At 58.9% G+C, this 19826-nt stretch overlaps 1 protein-coding gene across 2 annotated transcripts in view; it reads left to right on the top strand.

The window, feature by feature from the left end:
• PDE2A (phosphodiesterase 2A) overlaps nt 1–18154 on the top strand; it is a 40738-nt gene extending 22584 nt beyond the window's left edge. The window contains exons 2-30 of one of the 2 annotated variants that reach the window (XM_039704418.1): nt 6146–6235; nt 6633–6721; nt 7112–7221; nt 7680–7735; nt 7809–7868; nt 7964–8123; nt 8210–8262; nt 8741–8815; nt 8925–8966; nt 9053–9121; nt 9236–9366; nt 9496–9607; nt 9692–9731; nt 10165–10228; nt 10321–10399; nt 10483–10660; nt 11543–11655; nt 12115–12192; nt 12382–12504; nt 12701–12771; nt 13145–13267; nt 13371–13458; nt 13568–13615; nt 13723–13797; nt 13954–14053; nt 14283–14395; nt 14654–14692; nt 14838–14944; nt 15152–18154. In XM_039704418.1, coding sequence (XP_039560352.1) covers nt 6146–6235; nt 6633–6721; nt 7112–7221; nt 7680–7735; nt 7809–7868; nt 7964–8123; nt 8210–8262; nt 8741–8815; nt 8925–8966; nt 9053–9121; nt 9236–9366; nt 9496–9607; nt 9692–9731; nt 10165–10228; nt 10321–10399; nt 10483–10660; nt 11543–11655; nt 12115–12192; nt 12382–12504; nt 12701–12771; nt 13145–13267; nt 13371–13458; nt 13568–13615; nt 13723–13797; nt 13954–14053; nt 14283–14395; nt 14654–14692; nt 14838–14944; nt 15152–15377 — 2712 coding nt within the window. In that variant the 3' untranslated portion in view covers nt 15378–18154. The remainder of the gene's footprint in view (nt 1–6145; nt 6236–6632; nt 6722–7111; nt 7222–7679; nt 7736–7808; nt 7869–7963; nt 8124–8209; nt 8263–8740; nt 8816–8924; nt 8967–9052; nt 9122–9235; nt 9367–9495; nt 9608–9691; nt 9732–10164; nt 10229–10320; nt 10400–10482; nt 10661–11542; nt 11656–12114; nt 12193–12381; nt 12505–12700; nt 12772–13144; nt 13268–13370; nt 13459–13567; nt 13616–13722; nt 13798–13953; nt 14054–14282; nt 14396–14653; nt 14693–14837; nt 14945–15151) is intronic. The other variant, XM_039704417.1, reaches the window with a different exon arrangement.
• The last annotated feature ends 1672 nt before the right edge of the window (nt 18155–19826 follow it).

Below are 19826 nucleotides of genomic sequence, written 5' to 3'. Positions count from 1 at the left end.
GGTTCAGCAAACAACCCACGCAGAATGTGTGGGGTCCTCAGGGAGTGGCATCTGTCTGGTTCCAGGCTGTAGAAACTCCATGTGCAAATGGCCTCTGCAAATGTCCTGTGCAGAGTGAGCATGCCAGGCTCCAGCGAGGCTGGGGTGGGGGTGAGGAGGAGGATGGGGTAAGGGATGCACTGAGCTGGGCTCAGCACGGCTCATTCCACCTGAACCAAACTCTAGTGCCATTCTAAGCAGGCCTTGCATGGCCATAGCCCTTTGCAGGTAGGGAAACTGAGGTAGGAAACCTCCACAGAAAGGGAAACTGAGGTAGGCACAGGCATGCAGGGCTACTTGTATGATTTTTTTGGGGTGGCTGATTCCACAGATTTGCATCCTCCAGCCCTTGGAAGCCTCAGCCTGGATCACTGGGCACCAGGGTAGCTCCATGACAGGGTCCTGCACCTCCACCTTGCTCCCCATCCATACATTGCAACAGGACCTCAGGCAAATGACCATGAGGAGACAAGAGATATCCCAGAAGTGTTTCCTTCCTGTTTGCCCTCATTATCCCCCTGGAAAAGATGAGGTAATTAAGGAGCTACCGTGTTGCAGGTTGTTGCTGCCTGATTAGATTAAAGCAATGTAATTTGGGACTAAGAGCGGTGCTGGGAGGAAATGGATGGATGGCTTCCCAACTGGAGTTGGGCAGAGCTGCCAGCTCTACCTTCCATCCATCCATCCCTCCATCCTCTGTTGCTCCAGGGACACTGCTGGAAGGTTATCAGGGGCACGAGGGATACTGCTGTTTTCTCCCTCCTACAGAGAGGATTTCCTGGGGAATTGTGACAGTGGGGCAGAGGGAAGGAGCCCGGAGCAGTGTGGGAGGTGACAGAGACAGGGTGACAGGGTGTCAGCAGCGTAACAGCCTGTGGCAGAGCTGGAGGGTATCAGGGATGCTTCTGGGGGAGTGGGAACAGGGATGCTGCCTCTATTTCCCCAGCTCTGTGGCGAGGATTCCCTGGGAAATTGTGGCTTGGGCCTGGGGGAAGGAGCAGTGCGGGGAATGAGGTGACAGGGTTTTAGCAGCGCCACTCTGCCCACAGTACAGCTGGTGACAGCAAAGTGGGAACCTGCTGCCTTCAGGAGCGGCTCCCCTGCTCCTTGGCTCAGCTTCCCCACGCAGAGCCCAGTGCCAGCAGCTGGAGATCCCTGGCTGGTTAGGATATACAGCAGAGCCCGGCTATATTTAACCACCGCGGCCGGAGCACGAGGCTGAGCAGCCAGGGGAAAGCAGCCCCCCAAGGACTGGGGGGAGCTGGGGCGGCTCAGCATTGCTGGAGGTGGGAGAGGAGGATGAATCATGGCTCAGGGATATTTTGGGATATTTTTAATGCCGCCAGATTGCTCGGCAAATGCCTGGGCAGGGCGGCGCGGGCGCAGGCTGGGTGTTTGCTGGCAGCTGTGGCTCAGCTCGGAGGCCCAGGGGGATCAGCTGCTCCCCGTGGTGCTGTCACTCTGCAGCCATGCATTGGAGAGGTGACAAAGGCAGGGACATCTGTCCCCATGCACTTGGGAACAACGCTGGGTGTGATGGGTGGAGGCAAAAGGGGGTCCTGGTGCAGCATCTTCCTCCTCGAAGGGGAGGCAGGAGGGGAAAAGTTTCCCCATGACTTTCTCTGGAAAGGGGAAAGGGCTGGGAAAAGGCAGAACTGGGGTGTAGGAGAGAGGGTGGGTGTCTGCCTGAGGGTTGTGGTGGATAGGGAGCCCTTGGACAGGCACCCAGGCACCCTGTGGGTGGGACACAAGGAGCGGTGAGGGGCTGTGCAGGTGGAGGTAGGCTGCCTCCCAGGAATCCAAACGGGATTTTGTTTTTCACCTGTCAAATGTAACAGGATCCAGAGGCTGGTGGCTAAAAATGCATCCTGTCTGAAAAGACTGCAGTGGGAGGGAGCCCTAAGCCCCCAGCACCCACTCTCAGCCTTGAAACGAGCTGACCACATGGTCACCCTCCTCATCCAGAGCTCTGCTTGGTAGGGAATTCCCTGGGGAGCAGCTCCTCTGTCCTTGAAGTCTGCAAACCCTCTGTGAGAGACATTGGGGCTGCTGAGACAGGCAGCAGGGGGGTCCTTTGCTGTGCCCCAGACCCCTCCTTGCTGTGTTCTGCACTCCCAAGCATCCCAATCCCGTTGCAACCTGAACCTGTGAAATCCATTGAGAAGCATCTGCATGGGATGTGGGAACTGGGATGTGCTGCCCACAGGCACTGAGAGCTGTGCACTCAGCATCGTGGAAGCTCTAATTTGATTTGGGGCCCACAACTGGGGGTGAAGCTGTCCAGACAGAGCGATGTCCAGCTCCATCCCAAAGGTGATTGCTCAGGCAGGGGCTAATAGACCAATCCACTGCCCAAATTAATTTGGCTCATTTTCCTTGTGTTCCCAGATGGATAAGGTCCCATCGGAGGGCAGGAGCCGAGTAAGCTCTGAGGGCTCTCTGTGTCATGGATGCCTCAAGCTCGAGCGGTCACCTCTGGCAGATCATTTACTTGGAATTCTTACAGCAAAGCAGGGCTGGAAGCTCGGCAGGGAGATGATTCATTTCCTCGAGGTTCTTTGGGGAGGGTTATGGCAGGAATCTGCCACTGAAGCCTGGGCTGCTGCCAGCATCCCCCTGTAGAACCAGCACCCATGGGTGCTCTGGCAGCGATGGCAGGATCCATCTGGGGCCTCCCCAGCCCAGCATCCCCTTGCAAGGCAGGGTGGGGGTGCTGCAGCTCTGCTCAGCACTCCTCTGGGAGCAGGATGCTCCTGGTGTTGCTGCCTGGCTCTCTGGGCCTGTTTTCCCATGGTTAAAGAGGATCCAGCAGGTGTCAGGTGCCGGCTCTGAGCTCTGCTTCATTGAAACCCTACTCACCGAGTGCTCAGGTGTGTCCCCCCTCAGAGAGAGCCCAAGGTCCAGGTACCCTCAGCAGGGCTGAACATCCCAGTGGGTGCCTCATGCACTGGATCCAGCCTCTGCCTGATGCCAGGGGGCTCCTCCTCACCCTTGGGGGCCTCCATTCATCTCCCAGGAGCAAGGCCAGGAGGAGGGGTGCAAGCTCAGAGATCTGAGACCCTGTGACATCCGTGTGCTCCTGCTCCAGGCCCCCACCCTCCACATGGCAGGTGTGAAATGAACCTTTCTGGAGAGGAAGCTGGCCAGGATGGGATTTCTCTATTTCATAAACATCCAGAGAAGCTGGGGGTGCCAGGGAGGACAAACCAAGTTTCCACAGCTTGTGGGGGGGCCAGGGGACAGACATTGCTGATCCTCTTGAAAAAAGTAATGTTTTCACTGCTGGTGAATTCCCTCTGAAAAAAAACCAAACCTGCTTTTAAATCCTACCAGGATCTATGGAAGCCTGGGATGGGGGCTTGGGAGCCTGTGCTGGGGGTCCCCACCACCACATGCATGGGGACAGGATGCTTCTGCAGCTCTCCAAAGGGAAAAAGAGGGGCAAAACCAGCAGGGGAGAAAAAGGGCCATTTTCCATGAGGGAGAGAGCAGGTAGTGCTCTGGAGGTTGGCCTGTGGCAGGATTTGGCTTTGCCGGAGTGGGGGCGTCCATGCTGGAGCACAGACAAATCCTTACTCTAAGGAGATGAATGGTGTCATTAATCTTCCACGAGCTCCAGTGGGAATATTGAGGCAGGTATGGCTCTGGTGTTGCATGGGATGCTGGCCAAGGAGAGCTGGCAAAATTCCTGCAGCATTGAGGTCCCGTGGGTCACCCTGTCAGCTCAGGGAATGGGGCAGGGTAAGATCCTTGTCCTCTCAGGCCAGAGAAAAGGTGACAACAGTCCCTGGGTGGGGGCTTGACAGGGCCATGTGTGTGCACCATGGGGACAGGACAGGGACAGGGTGCTGCTCACCTGCTCTGCAGGAGCAGCAGTCTCAGCTCCTGGGGCTGTCAGCGATGCCATGCTGTGCCTCTTCCCATACCCTGTCCTTGGATCTGTTCCCAAAGCCCTCTCTCCATGCCCATTTCCAGACAGCATTTCCCCCCAGAGCTGCTGGGTGTGCAGCACCTGGGATGAGGGTGTTGGACTCTGCTCCAGCAGCTAGGAACTGCAATCCCTCTATGCTTTCTCCTGTTTTAGTGAAGTTAATTAACCCCCTGTGCCCACTTGGGAAGTGTTACCATAGCTCTGCCCTCCATGGAAGCTGGGATGCAGAGCAGGTGCTGGGAGCTCTCCCTGGGAGAGCTTTGATCCCCACTGGGTGCAGGTACAGGGCTGTGTGAATCCGGCTTGGTGGGTCCTAGTGACATTCCTGGTGACAGGCACGGGGTGGCTGATGGTTTCATCTCTGCCCTGGTGCTGAGGATCCTGTGCCAATGCAGCTTCATCCAAAGACCCCAACATTTATGGAGTAGTGATGGATCTGAAGGAGCTGCCACCCAAACTGGAGTAGTGCCTGGATGGTGTGGATTGCTGGGAGTAGGACCAGGGGACTCCACAGCAAAGGGAAGGGCTGCTTATGGCAATAACCAGGATCTGGCTGTGTTGGCTCTGGCCCTGGCTCTGTCCTAGCAGAGCCCCCAGAGTGGGTCTGCAGCACCCTCCAGGCTGGGGAACAGCAGGGGAGGGTGTTGGGGTAAACCTCTGCCCTGGGCTGGAGGATGTGGACTGGGAATGGGGTGAGTGGGAAAAATTGAATTAGTGGGATGAGCAAGTGGGATATGCAGGAGGAGGGGGCAAGTGGAAGGAGTGGGATGAGCCATTGAATGGGATGAGCCATTGAGTGGGATGAGTGGGTTGAGCTGGATGAAAGGAACAAGCAGGGTGAGTGGGATGAGTGGGATGAGCAGGACACGTGGGACAAGCAGTTGAGTGGGATGAACCATCAAATGGGATGAGCTGGATGAACTGGATCAATATAGTGAATAGGCTGGGTGAAATGAGCAGGATGAGTGGGAGAAGCAGTTAGCAGGATGAGTGGGATAAGTAGAATGAGTGTGATGTCCTTCCTAGCCCACCCTCACTCTCTCTACCTTCTTGCCAGGCTGCAAACCCTCCTGCCAACATCTGCTGCTGTCTCCTTCTCTTGGGAATATCTTCTTTTAGCTCCTGCAGCTTTCCCCTCACTGTTTCAGGGATGGACCTGTACTCTCAGCCCTAATAAAGCCACCACCCATGTGCAGCTGCCGCCTGTTCATCCCCACATCAAGAATGCCACTGGCATTTGATGCCCCAAGCAGACCCAAGGGACCCGCTCAGGCTCTGCCCCATCTTCCCCTGCCCCAGGGGGGCCGCTGTGGAGCATCCGGTGGGACAGAGGGATGGCAGGACAGCCACCTGGCTGAGGCCTGGCTGTATTCTACAGTGCATGTGTCTCCAGTGTGAGTAAGTGACTGGAGATGCGGCCCTGTTGGAATAACATCCAGTGCCGATGTCTTCAGCTGGAAGCACCCTCACCGCCAGCCACGCTCCCAGTGCCACTTGGATCTGGCCCCGTGGCCAAGTATGATCCCAGGGTGGGTGGGTGGCATGGCCCTGCAAGGGGCTGCTGTCCTGGATGGGTCATGGGGTGCAAGACAGTCCCCAGGTCTGGTTATCGGGAGCGGAGCCTGGAGCCACCTGGCAAAGCTGGGACCAGAGGAAGAGCAAATCCCAACACCATTATCCAGTGTCTGATTCCCAGCATCTGCTCTTTCCATCATAACATCATCCTTATCCCAGTCTCCCAGACAAGGGCTGGAGGCAGGAGCAGAGCTGGGAGGGTTGCACCACAAAGCCCCCCAGCTTTTCCACGTGTCCATCCTAACGCCCTGTCCTCCATGGGGCTGTAATCCCCAGATGAGCCTTAATCCATCTCCTTGCCTCATTTCTCTTCTCACTGGTGCTTTATGCATGGCTAGCACTGAGGGCAGTGTGGCTCAGTGCCAAAGCCTCCTCTCCCTTTTTGGGGACCTCCCACCTCCCCACATGACGGACATTGACCAGCACAGGAGGGTTTGGCTCCAAAAAAGGCACCAGGCAGACTGGAGGCCACTGCCAGGGGTCTGGGAGCAGAAGGACGGTGCCATGGCAGGGGTCAGAGAGGGTGGGTGGGTGCTGCAGTGCCCTTCTCCATGGTATCACCCCCCCGTAACCCCCTGCTCTGCTCTCGTCTCTCTGCAGGATGCTCTGCTGAGCCTGGGTGCTGCGCTCGACGCCACCTCCCTGCGTGATGCCCTCCGCCATGCCCTTGTCACCCTGCTGCCCGCTGTGGTAGGTGGGGGATGCATCTGCATCCCCTGGGGGGCTGGGAGGAACAGAGAGCAGAGCGTCCTCCTTGGGTGGGTGGGGATGATGGGGTTGCTGAGACTCCCTGGATTGGGGGAAGCCCTGGAGGGAGTAGAGAATGGATTATCTGCTGCTTGATGCTGGAGTTCTGCCTGGGGTGGTGCCTCTCTATCCCCAGCCCACTGCAGAGTTCTCCCCCTATATGGGCCACCTGTCACCACCAGGGTGCTGCTGGTGGCCCATGGTGGGTTCAGGGCGCTGGTGACCCTGGGGGTGCTGGTGGCCCTGACGCTGGTGACCGTGACGCTGGTGCACTGCTCCTGCACACGTGTGGCCGTGCACGCACGTTTGCACACACGTGTGTGCTGCCCCTCTCCCCCAGGAGCACGTCTACATCTACCTGCTGGATGGGGACACGCGGCTGCTCTGCGATGACCCCCCCCACGAGCTGCCGGCCAGCGGGAAGCTCAGGTGAGCTCGGCGTGGGCACACAGGGGTGGCCCAGCTGGTGTGCAGGAACAGTATGGAAGGCAGGAGGGTTTCCATCCCTGTCCCCGTCTCCGTCCTCATTCCATCTCCATACTTGCGGCCATCCGCTTTCCCTTCCCATCCTCTCCTTCATCCTGGATGTGCACACGTGCACAGGGGCTATGTGCATGCACAGGGACACACATGTTGGCCCAGGGGCTCTGTGTGTGCAGGAAGACACGCATTTGTCTCCAGGGGTTGTGCATGCGTGCAGGGACACACACATGCACGTGTTGCACAGTCCTTGAGCCTGTCCCCATCCCGTGGGTGTCTCTGCCCCTTCCTGGGCATTGACCTTCCCAGGGGGTGCTCAAAGTATCCCTGTCCCCACAGAGACGCTGTGCAGAAGCAGAAGCGGCTGGAATGTGGGGGGCTGCTCCCTTCCGAGCTCCCTGGCCGGCACCTGGGACCCCTGGCAGCGCCCCTGGCCCCTGGCACACAAGGTGGGAGCTGTGGGAAGGGTGGCCCTGGTGGGCATATATGGGGGTATGGGCACAGGGCTGGGTGGTAGGTAGGTAGGTGGAGGGACGGGGAGGGGGACTGAGATGTGAGTGGATGGATGGATGGATGGATGGATGGATGGATGGATGGATGGTCGGTCCATGGGTGGTCAGAGGCAGTGGCTGAGACAAAAGTGGGTGGGTGAGTGATGGGTGCATAGACAGGTGGGTAGAAACAGGATGGAGGCATGAGAGACAGGTGGGCACTGGGACTCAGGGGTGTTCTCAGGCACAAGTAAGCAGAGGGATAATGGATGGATGGGAAGATGGATAGATGGCTGGCTAGCTGGGTGGGACATGACACGTCAGGATGCAATGGGAACCTGCACCCCAAGAGCTGAGTTCCACAGCTCCGGGCTGTCCCTGGGGCCCACCTGGGACCGACGCTCTCTTGCTTGCAGTGCTCATCATCCCTCTGGTGGACAAGAACAGCGGGGCTGTGGTATGCGTCATCCTGGTGAGTGCAGGAACACGGGCAGGGCTCTGGGGCAGGCCTGGACATGCAGGTCCTGACATCACTCCTGCTCCAGGTACACTGTGGCCAGCTGAGTGACTCAGACGAGCAGAACCTGCGCGCGTTAGAGAGACATGTGAGTGACTCCTGAACTGGGCACCTGCCACCTGGGGACCTACCACCCTTTCCCCCAGCCCTGCTGTTCCTTGTCCCTTCTGCCCAACCTTGCAGGCCCTGGTGGCATTCCGGCGCCTGCAAGCCCTGCAGAAGCTGCAGCCCTGGCCCCAGGTCAGCCTCTCCACCAGCTCCTCCCAGACCTCTCTGGCCAAGCCTGAGAAGGCGCCTGAGAGCAGCTACAGTGACCTGGACTGCAAGATCCTACAGCTCTGTGGTAAGTGGGGGGACACAGTGAAGGGTGGGGGTGTGGACAGGGTGAAACCACGCTCAGCCCCTCACAGCACCGTGACCCTCACACAGGTGAGCTGTACGACCTGGATGCCGCCTCGCTGCAGCTCAAGGTCATCAACTATGTGAGTAGCTGCTCCACCAGCCCCCTATCCCCATCTGCCCCCAGCCCCAGGACACACCAGGGAGCCCTGTTTTATTTCAAAACAAGAAAATTCCCCAGAGCCAAGAAAAGCCTCAAGCATCAGCTGTGGAGTCACCAGTAGTGACCAGAGTGAGCAGCCTTGTAACAACCATCAATAGTCTCCAGAGTTAACTGTGCCACTCTCACACCAAAAACTCCTTGAGAGAACATATAGGTTCCTCTCCTGCTCTCTATTATCCTGTGCCTCAGTAGTGTCCAGAGTGAACAGCCTTCTCCTTGCCATCAGTAGTCTCCAGAGTGAACCTGCTCAGTCACGGGGAGGAGGCTCTGGGGAGGGGCACCTAGCTCTCTGTGGCATGTGTGGGTGCCTTGGGCACAGGGAGCCACAGGAGGAGCTGGATTCTACCTGGGGAGTGCTCGGGGCAGGCTGGGGTGCTGACCCTCCCCTTACTCCCCAGCTGAAGCAGGAGACCCAGTCTCTGTGCTGCTGCCTCCTGCTCGTCTCTGAGGACAACCACCAGCTCTTCTGCCAGGTAGGTGTCACTGGGCCAGTGCCCCAACCCTGACCCCCACAGAGGATCACAGGACACCCCTGACGTGGTGTCTTCCTCATGGGCACCCCCTCCTTCCCATCTTTTCCAGGTGGTGGGGGACCGTGTCCTGGATGAGGAAATCAGCTTTTCAGTGAGCCAGGGGAGGTGGTGAGGGGTTGGGAGGTCAGGGGGGTGGGCAATGGGTGCTGTGTGCTAACATGTTCCCTTTCCCCACAGCTTACCTTTGGGCGCCTGGGGCAGGTGGTGGAGGATAAGAAGCCCATCACCTTGAAGGATATCAGTGAGGTGGGTACCAGCTGTGTACCTGCCACACCTGGGGACACGGGTGTCACCCCAGTGCCCCATGGGGCTTCCTGGAGTGGGCCAGGGGTTCCAGCCCCGTCTTGGCTCTCCCTGCAGGAGGAGCACAAGCAGCTGAGCAGCATGTTGGGCTGCGAGGTCACCTCCATGCTTTGTGTCCCTGTCATTAGCCGGGCCACCTCCCAGGTGGTGGCACTGGCCTGCGCCTTCAACAAACTGAGCGGGGAGAGGTGAGCAGTGTTTTGGCTGGGACTCTCTGTGGGGCTGCACCCCATCACTTTTGGGGTGTTGGAGCATCGTCACCATGGAGAAAGGGGAGGGACCAATGGGGACAGACAACTGAGGTGTGCCCCCGCCAGCTACACAGACACGGACGAGCACAAGATCCAGCACTGCTTCTGCTACACCTCCACCGTGCTCACTAGCACCCTGGCCTTCCAGAAGGAGCAGAAGCTCAAGTGCGAGTGCCAGGTGAGCATGTGGAGGGCCGTGCCACGTGTGTGTGTGCGCCCCATCTCTCACTGGTCACTAATGGTGCTCTGTCTGTCCCCTCAGGCCCTGCTGCAGGTGGCCAAGAACCTCTTCACCCACTTGGGTAGGTGCACTGGAGAGCACCCATGGTGAGGGAGTGGAATGGGGAATGGATGACCACCCCCCAGCCCTGGAGGGTGGTAGCAATGGGGTCTCTGTCCCCAGCCAGGGAGAACCTTGTCCCCTTATTGGGGAATGGTTACAGAAGGGTGATATGAGCTGGCACAGAACCTGGCATGCACTGATGCTGTGCGGCTGCATGCATGCTTGTAGCATGACCACAGAGCTCTTAGGAACACGTGTGCACAGGTGCAGTTGCGTGTGTGCACTGCTGCACACACGCATGTGCTGCTCGCACGTGCACGTGCCCCACACAGCCCCTATCCCTCTGGGACCCTGAGCTAAACCCTCCTCCCTGCTTTCATTGCATGAGTGGGGAACGAGGGGGCGGTGCTGCCTGGCTGGGGGTGCCTGACCCTTCACTGCTACCCCTGCAGATGATGTCTCTGTCCTGCTGCAGGAGATCATTACAGAGGCCCGGAACCTCAGCAATGCTGAGATGTGAGTGCTGGTGGTGGGGCACGTGGGTGAGGGGACACGGGGGGGACACTGAGCTCCCCTGTGGGTGAGAATGGCAGCGCTGTGTCTTGCAGATGCTCTGTGTTCCTGCTGGACCGGCTCAGTCATGAGCTGGTGGCCAAGGTGTTCGATGGTGGAGTGGTGGATGACGAGGTCAGCACAGGATGGAGCTGGGGGGCCTGGGGTTGTGTCCCTCCCCACAGGCTTTGCTGGTGACCCTCCTCCCCTGCCCACAGAGCTACGAGATCCGCATCCCAGCAGACCAGGGCATCGCTGGGCATGTGGCCACCACTGGCAAGATCCTGAACATCAAGGATGCCTACTCGCACCCGCTCTTCTACCGTGGCGTGGACGACAGCACCGGCTTCCGCACCCGCAACATCCTTTGCTTCCCCATCAAGAACGAGAGCCAGGGTGAGGGACGGATGGATGGGGGCACACTGGGAAGAGCGGGGAAAGGTCTGGCCCTGCAGGTGTCTTAGTCAGCACATGGTGGTTTGGTCACCCATCATGTGGACATGACACTGTCCCCAGCATGCAGGCACGGGCAGCATCATCCCCAGCCTGTGGGCATGAATCCTGTTCAAGCACAGGGGCACAATCCTGGCTCAGCACTGTCCCCAGCATGTGAACACCATTCTGTCCCCAGCCCACAGGCACCATTCTGTTCCCAGCCCTTACGAAGAGCACTGCCCCAGCACATGGGCATGACCCTGTCCCAGTCCTGTGGTCACAGTCCTGTCCCCAGCATCAGGGCAGCATTCTGTCCCATTAATGAGGGCGTGGTCCTGTCCTAACCCTTGGGCTCTGTGCTGAATTCTGGCACAGTTCCTGGGTGTGATCCTGTCCCCCAGCAGACAAACACAGCACTGACCCCAGCACATGGATGTGATCTTGTCCTAGTCCCCGGGCTCAGTACGGTCCCTGGACATGATCCTGTCCCCCTACAGACACTCAGCACTGTCCCCCAGCCCATGGCCATGATTCCCAGCACTGTCCCAGCCCACTGGCACAGCACTGTCCTTGAGCACATGGGCATGATCATGTACCCTACATTGGGCACGATCCTGTCCACCAACACATGAGCACAGTACTGTCCCTGTCCCAGCCCCTGGGTACTGCACTGTCCCCAGATGTGGGTGTCATGCTGTCCCCAGCCCACAGGCACAGCACTGTCCCTGCCACTTAGGCACAACCCTGCCTAAGCCCACAGACACAGTGCTGTCCCCAGCATACAGACATGACCCCGTTCCCAGCACAAGGGCCTGATACCCTGCTGTCCCCGCTCTGCTCCAGAGGTCATTGGGGTGGCAGAGCTGGTCAACAAGATCAACGGCCCTTGGTTCAGCAAGTTCGACGAGGACCTGGCCACTGCCTTCTCCATCTACTGCGGCATCAGCATCGCCCATGTATGTGCTGGGGGTCCTTGGAGGGGGTCACACACCAGGAGGGCTCCCAGCTCTGCCACAGCACACAGGGATGGGCATGGGGGGATGTGTGTGTGTCCCCATTCCTTGGGGACAAGTGGTGGTGGCCACTGGATGGGAATCAACGGCCCTTGGTTCAGCAAGTTCGACGAGGACCTGGCCACTGCCTTCTCCATCTACTGCGGCATCAGCATCGCCCATGTATGTGCTGGGGGTCCTTGGAGGGGGTCACACACCAGGAGGGCTCCCAGCTCTGCCACAGCACACAGGGATGGGCATGGGGGGATGTGTGTGTGTCCCCATTCCTTGGGGACAAGTGGTGGTGGCCCTGGATGGGAATTCAAGGGCACAAAGATGTGCTGTGGTGCCAGGGTGGGCTTGGGGGTGCTGGAGGGTGTCTGCCCACCCCCAGCACTCCCACACTGTGATCCTGCCCCACAGTCCCTGCTGTACAAGAAGGTGAATGAGGCACAGTACCGAAGCCACCTGGCCAATGAGATGATGATGTACCACATGAAGGTGAGGTGCATGAGGACAGGGATGGGGATCCCCACTGCCAGCATGGTGCCCCACACTTTACCCCGAGGTGGTCACACAGTTGGGTGGTGGTGATACCCCAGGGCTCTCTGCTCTCACCATGGCTCATGTGGCCTTTGGGACACCTGGTGACGTGGTCACAGGGTGGGTCACTGGCTATGGCTCCTGCAGGTGTCTGATGATGAGTACACCAAACTGCTGAGCGAGGGCATCCAGCCTGTGTCCACCATTGACCCCAACTTTGCCAGCTTCACCTACACACCACGTTCACTGCCTGAGGACGACACCTCCATGGTGAGGATCATGGGGACAACTCTCAACTGTCACCGCCTGGCCTTGGTCAGGTCATATATCACAATCCTGGGGTGCTGGGATGAAGGGATGTGGCTGCACCCCTGAGCATATTCCTGCTGAGCAGGGGCAGGGGTGGCTCACGGGGGACCTTGGTGGGCATTGTCATTCCTTGCCACCTCCCCATCCCCTCTGCCAGGCCATCCTGAGCATGCTGCAAGACATGAATTTCATCAACAACTACAAGATGGACCGTCAGACGCTCACCAGGTGAGTCCCTATCCCTGTCCACATCTCCTGTCTCCATCCTCATTTCCATCCCCATGCACATCACCATTCCCTACCTCATCCCATCCGTCTCCTTCCCCACCCCTGTCCCTACCCCTGTCCCTACCCATGTCCCTGTCTCTGTCCTCATCCACATCCTCATCACTGTCCACCCCTTCTCTGTCCCCTGTCCATATCCTCATCCCTATCCCTATGCCCATTCCCATACAGATAACCATCTCCCATCACCCATCCCCAGACCTTCCCCATCCCATCCCCATCCCCATCCCCATGCCCGTGCCTGCTGGTGGACACCTGGCAAGGTGGAGATCCCTGTGGGGTGAGACCCACCCTGCATGGCTTTGTCCCGGTGCAGGTTCTGCCTGATGGTAAAGAAGGGGTACCGTGACCCTCCCTACCACAACTGGATGCACGCGTTCTCCGTCTCCCACTTCTGCTACCTGCTCTACAAGAACCTGGAGCTTGTTAACTACCTGGAGTAAGGCCAGGTGCTATCCCTGCCCCTGTTCTCCAACCCCTGGCCTGGCTGGGGTGCTCCCCGCTCTCCTGCCTGCCTCAGTTTCCCTCCTCCCCCTCCCCAGAGACATCGAGATCTTTGCCCTCTTCATCTCCTGCATGTGCCATGACCTGGACCACAGAGGAACAAATAACTCCTTCCAGGTGGCCTCGGTGAGCCGAGCCCAGAGCTGGGATGGGCAAGGGGGAAGGAGAGGTATGGGGACAGCTGTGGGGGTCTTCACCCCCATAGTTCCATCATTCTGGTTGCTCTGCCTTGCAGAAATCGGTCCTGGCAGCGCTCTACAGTTCAGAGGGCTCTGTCATGGAGGTAAGGTCCCACAGATCTCTCATTGCCCATCTCTCCTGGGTTCTGGCTGCATGGCAGCATCCTTGCCTGCTCCCTGCCTGCTTTCACGGTCCTGGCTTCTCCCACAGAGGCATCACTTTGCCCAAGCCATTGCTATCCTCAACAGCCAAGGCTGCAACATCTTTGACCACTTCTCCAGAAAGGTGAGCCCCCCACCTAAACGCCTCTCTCATGCCAGTCCCTGCCCGTGCTGAGCCCCTGCGTCCTCTCCAGACCTCCTGCTCCCCATCCCTGGATCCAGGGGGATGTGGGAGCTGGCAGGGGCACAGAGCTGGTCACGGCAGCTGCCTTGCCCACAGGACTACCAGCGCATGCTGGATTTGATGCGGGACATCATCTTGGCCACTGACCTGGCCCACCACCTCCGCATCTTCAAGGATCTCCAGAAAATGGCAGAAGGTGAAGATCCTCGATGGAGATTGGGATTGGGATTTGAGGGGTGGTAGGAACTCATCCTACCAAGGCTGGGAGGTGGCACAGGAGGTTCTTATGTCAAGGGTGATAAGGGCTGGGACATGACACAGAAGGTTCTGGCTGTCCCTCAAATGCTCACATGTGATGTGATGGGGGCTATGGAGCTCTGTCCTGAGCCCCCCATCCCAACCCCTGCCCCACACTCTGCCCACAGTGGGATATGACCCCAAGAACAAGCAGCACCGCAGCCTGCTGCTCTGCCTGCTCATGACCTCCTGTGACCTGTCTGACCAGACCAAGGGCTGGAAGACCACCAGGAAGATTGCAGTGAGTGCCACACCATGGAGCTAAACCCCTGAATGCCACCTCACAACCCGCCTAGGCCACCTGCATGTCCCCAGGCACACACCTGCCCCTCATGCAGTGGGTTCCCCCATGCAGAACCCTGGACCAAGCAGAACCCAGTCCCTCCAAGCCAGACTGTATCCATGCTTGATTGAAAGCTGTGGGGAGGGGTCTGGAGGGCAGTGGGGATGGGGGATCATCCCAGGCTGCACCCCCTGTGCTGACACCTGTCTCTTGCAGGAGCTGATCTACAAGGAGTTCTTCTCTCAGGGTGACCTGGTAGGTACCACCTGGCAGGGTTGGGCTTGGCCCATGCTCCTAGGAAGCACCAACAGGATGGGGGGTGAGGGCAGTGAGCAGAGAGGTCTTGCCTGGGAATGGGGGGAAAGCACCACTGGCACTGACCCCCTTGCCACCCATGCAGGAGAAAGCCATGGGAAACAGCCCGCTTGAGATGATGGACCGGGAGAAAGCCTACATCCCCGAGCTGCAGATCAGCTTCATGGAGCACATTGCCATGCCCATCTACAAGTGAGCCCCAGAGCTGGCGCTGGGATGGGGAGGACCCCTGCCACCCCCACCTCCCTGAGGGTGGGATCGGGTGCTGTTGTGGCAAGTCTTGCAGATGCTGGGGAGCGTTCCAAGCAGTGGGGATGGGGGTTGCACTCAACTAAGGGGGTTGCACTGAAGTAAGGGGGTGCAGCCCTGTGCTGATGCAATGCTTCCCCCACTCCCCAGATTGCTGCAGGATCTCTTCCCCAAGGCAGCGGAGCTCTACGAGCGGGTGGCCAGCAACCGGGAGCAGTGGACCAAGGTCTCCCACAAATTCACCATCCGGGGGCTGCCCAGTAACAACTCCCTGGACTTTCTGGATGAGGAATATGACCCACAGGCCCCTGACCCCCAGCTCAATGGCTGCCTTGAACCTGAGGTGGGGCAGCCCCCCGAGGCTGGGGCCGAGTGAAGAAGGCGATGGGGGGCCCACAGCCATGGCTGGGCTGGGAGCATCCCCAAGCCTCATCCCCCAGCTTATGGGGAGGAGGTTTGGGGGATATCAGTGAATCTGGACTACCACGGCAAGGGCTGTGTGCTGCCAGCAGCCGCCACCGGTCCTTCCCCAGCACTGGGTGACTATCTCCTCCCTCCAGGGCAGGTGTTCAGGTGTCCCGTCCACCCGGTAGTCCATGGGACACTGCCTTGGTGGCTGGGAGCACCAAGAGACACAGTGGGGCTGGGGGATGGATGTGCTTTAAGCTGCCTTAAGATTGCAGGTCCTGTCCCCAGGGGGTGACAATAAGAATGATGTCCTTGGTGGAAGCACCCGTAGAGGGGTTGGTCACCATGACATGGGTGTGCATGGGTTAGCAGGACAGAGGGGGATGGTGTGGGGCAGTGGGAGAACTGTGGGGTGGCTGTAGAGTGTATGGGGGATGTTGCCATGGACCACAGATCCATAGGACCATAGAAGAAGGTTGGCTCCAGCTGCAGGAGGGAAGAGACACCAGAGTGGGATTGCCACGGCCACGGAGATGTGCCTGCATCCCCTGCTGGGATCCACACCAGAGAACCAGCTGCAGCCTCTCCCTAGCAGCTGCTGAGCATCCCTTGGCTAAAAGCCCCGCCTCTCTAGGACCCCTGAACCCACTCACCCATGGAAGGGCTCATGTCTGTCACACAGCCCAGTCCCACACACCCACATCCCCTACAAGGGCTACACGCTTGCCAAGGCTGGGGGTCCTGCTGCTGGTTTGCATGCACAGGGGAGGCTGTGCTCCACAGGGGTCCATCTGGTCCCGTACATCACCTTCACCTTCTGGTCCCATACATGTCCTTGCCATAGGCAGAGGAACATAGGTGTTCCTCTGAAGTGTCCACCCGGGAGCCTCCTCCCTGCAAGCAGCTTCTCTGGTGACCATGTTGTGAGCATCCCTAGCTCACAGTGGCTTCACAACTCCTGCCATACCAACCTCTGTGCACAGATCCTGCTGACATTTTGGGATCCTTCTATAGTCTTGCAGACCACTGGACATGAACCACAATGGTCTCCTGTGGTTTCTCTGGTCCTGCAGACCACCATGCATTGACCCTGCTATTTTCCTGTGGTCCCTCCAGTCCTACGTGGCACCATGCATGGATGCTGTTGGTCTACCATGCATGGACCCTGGTGTTTTCCCACGACTCCCTTCTTGTCCTGACTGCCATGCATGCATGTACCCCACCAATCTCCTGTGGTTTTTCTGGTCCTGCGGACCACCGTGCATGGACCCCAATGCCCTCCTCTGTGTCCTACAGACCACTGTGCATGGACCCTGCTGGCCTTCCTGTGGTCTCTCCAGTCCCACAACCCAGCCCACTTGGACCCTCTCAGTGCCAGGGGCTCCACCAGCCTCCAGGGTCTGACCAGCTGTATGTGACCCTGGGCTCTATCACCCAGCCACAGCCACCTGAAGCACCCATGAGCAGGGGAACTGCAGCGAGCAGCTTGCCCTGCTGGGGCAGAGCTGAAGAGGGGGCTGGGGCTGAGGGGGGTGTGCTCAGCATTGCGGGATTGGGGTGCATAGAGCCCTCAGGCTGCACCATCCAGCTTGTGGAGGCTGGATGAGTCCACCACCACACCAGTGAGCAGCATGGTAAAATTCCAGCACTGCTGGCATTGGTGTTGGTTCTGTTGGGATCAAGAGTGCACACGGGGCCATTTGCTGCCCCATCCCCACTCCTGTGCAGTAACCCATGGCACATCCCAAGTGGTGCCACAGCAGGTCCCTCCTGGATTTGGGCTGCACGGTGGCTGCCTCTCTCCTTGGCTTGTCTGTAAGCGACGACTTGCCTGTGTTCTCGGGATACCTGGAGCGTGTGTCTGCAGGAGCAATGGGAGACCTCAACGCTGAGCTGCTCCACGTGGCTGAAGTGACCTGAATTCCTTTTGCCTTACCTACTCGGAGATGCCTTTAGTGAGATGCTTTGCCCGAACCCTGGTGGGACCCACCTGGTGACTGAGTCTGTCTGCTGGCCCGTGGTTTTGCCTCCAAGACCCCCTCAAGCCCTTCCCCCCCTCCCCACACTGCCATAGAGGGAGGGGATGGTCCCAGAAGGCAGCAAAGCCCCAGGCTACAAGAGGAGGACAGCAGCTCCACCCCCGTCGTGACGTTGGCACAGCCCTGGTACCAACGTGCCAGTAGGTACAACTGCTCAAAGACAGTCCCTGCATCCCAGTGCCGATCCAGGGATGCCTGACGATGCACAGCTCTCTCGATCCAACAGATGTGGGGGTGTCCTGCGCTTGGGTTCTGCATCCCGGGTACCACACCGTGGTGGGGGCACACAGGGATGCCCTTTTCCCAGCTGTATCCCACTTTTCCAGCCCCTGCTGCTGGTGTGTGTAGGTAGTCAATGCTTTCCCAGCTCCTGCCCCTGTATATACCCCTCTGGATACTGAGGAGTGCAGCTCACACCCAGCCCAGCTCACCCGTGAGTGTGCACGGGTGTGTGTGGGTGTGCAAACCTCCTCCAGCTTTTCTGTCCTTCTGTCTTGCGGCACTGGTTGTTCTGGACTCCAATGGAGCCTAAGGAGGAGATGACTTCTCTTTCTTCCTCTCCTCCTCCTTTTCTTATTCTCCTTCTTTTCTTCCTCCTCCTTCTTCTCCTCTTCCTCCTCCTCCTGCTCCTTCTTTATTATTATTTCTCTTTTTTTGGTGGGTTTTGGTTTTCCTAAATAAATTTCATATGTCAACCTTCCCGTGACAGGTTGGTGGGTGGCCTTGTTGGGGTCTGGGGAGCTCCAATTAAAACTTATTAACACCAAAATCACCCTCATGGGGAGAATCCAGCTTGGGCTGTGTAGTTCTGACTCCCCAGGAAGCTCCAGCCCCTCCTTGGATGTTCCACTTTCAAGGACACTCCAATGCCCCAGGATTCATTGATCCCCTCTGAGTGCTCCAGCTGCTCTTGTCCCTTCCAGTGCCCCGTTACCTCCTGAAATGTTCCAGAACGCCAAGATGCTCCAATCCCCTGGGATGCTGTCATCTCCACCTGCCAGGTTGGGGCCCCCCATGCTGGGCCCATCCAGCCTGGCAGCAGAGGGAGCTGGGCTTGGGGCAGGATCCAGCTTGGGCTGCAGTGGGATCCTAGGCTGGGATGCAGGATGAGGCCTGTGTCGGGACCCCCCTGAGCCGGGGCAGGGACTGGGGCAGAATCCAGCTGCTCCTCTGGCTCCTGCAGCCATCCTTGCCCCAGAGGGGACCCCCTGGTCTGCCCATCATCCGTGCATCAGGGCTGCAGCTCTCATTCCCGCCATCCGGCCAAGGAGCAATTTATTATCCAAAAATCAATGCAGCACTTTCATCCCAGCCCAATCTGTCAGCTTTTGGGCATTTTATATTTTCCAGAGGAAAAGTCCCTGGAGGCTTTGGTGCTGGCACGCTCTGGCACTCCATGAGCTGCCAAAACTGGGGTGAAAAGCTGCCCAAATGACCAAATGCCTCCATCCGGCTCCAAGGGCCGATCCAAATCCTGGGATTAAGTCTTTTAATCCTCCGAACTAGTCCCAGAGCCGGGTTTATGGCCCCCAGCCAGGAGCTGTCCCACTTCTGCCACCGACTTAGGTGACATTCCCTCCTGGATGCCTCAGGGTATCCCGGCCTTCCTTCCAGACCCTCACCGCAGCCTCGGCCCGTCATTCCTTTCTGTCCTTTTGTCCTGGCTGATCCCAAAGGCGTGGCGCAGGTTTCCCCAAGGACAGCTGAAGCTGCCCGTGGGTGGGGTGCAGTGTCCCCACAGTGGGCAGAGGGGACACCACGTGTCCGTGCTCGCTCCCCTCCATCCGCCCCACGGTGACGGGATAGGAAGGGGATGCTCCAGCTGGGGATGGCCCTGGAATCACCTGGAATTCCCCACGGGCTGCTCTGCGACAGGAGGCGGGCGGGAGAGGGACACGGCCAGCGGGAGGACGGACGTGTTCCTGCAGGGAAGGCGGATTCCACCGGAGGAGGGAGGGACACCTCGGGGGCGGGGTGTTCGCAAGTTCGTGTGTGTGTGTGCGCGCACATGTGTACATGTGTGTGCGCACGGGGTGTGCGTGTGCACATTCTGCTTTGTGTGCACGCACGTGTGTGTGTGTGCGTGTGTTCACGTGTGTGTGCAGGGCGGCTGCATGCGGATGTGCGTGCACGTACCTGCAAGCTGCGTCCCTGTGCCCCTCTTTGTACCCGCACTCCTGCGCCTGCCTTCGCATACGTGTCTCTGTGCTCACGGACGTGTCTCCTGCCGCACGCGTGTCCCCGTGTCACACACGCGTGTCCCCGTGTCACACACGGGGCTTTCCCGCCGTGTCCCCGTGCAGCCGCTGGGGGGCGCCCCGCGCGTGCTCCCGCCGCTCTCCGTGTGTGGGTGCGCGCGCGCGCCGCGCGCCCGCGCG

Source organism: Passer montanus, unplaced genomic scaffold (genome assembly GCF_014805655.1).
Source record: "Passer montanus isolate IOZ18808 unplaced genomic scaffold, ASM1480565v1 scaffold175, whole genome shotgun sequence".
NCBI classification, from domain to species: domain Eukaryota; kingdom Metazoa; phylum Chordata; class Aves; order Passeriformes; family Passeridae; genus Passer; species Passer montanus.
The sequence above is the reverse complement of the archived record's forward strand: the minus strand, read 5'-3'. Positions and strand labels throughout refer to the sequence as shown.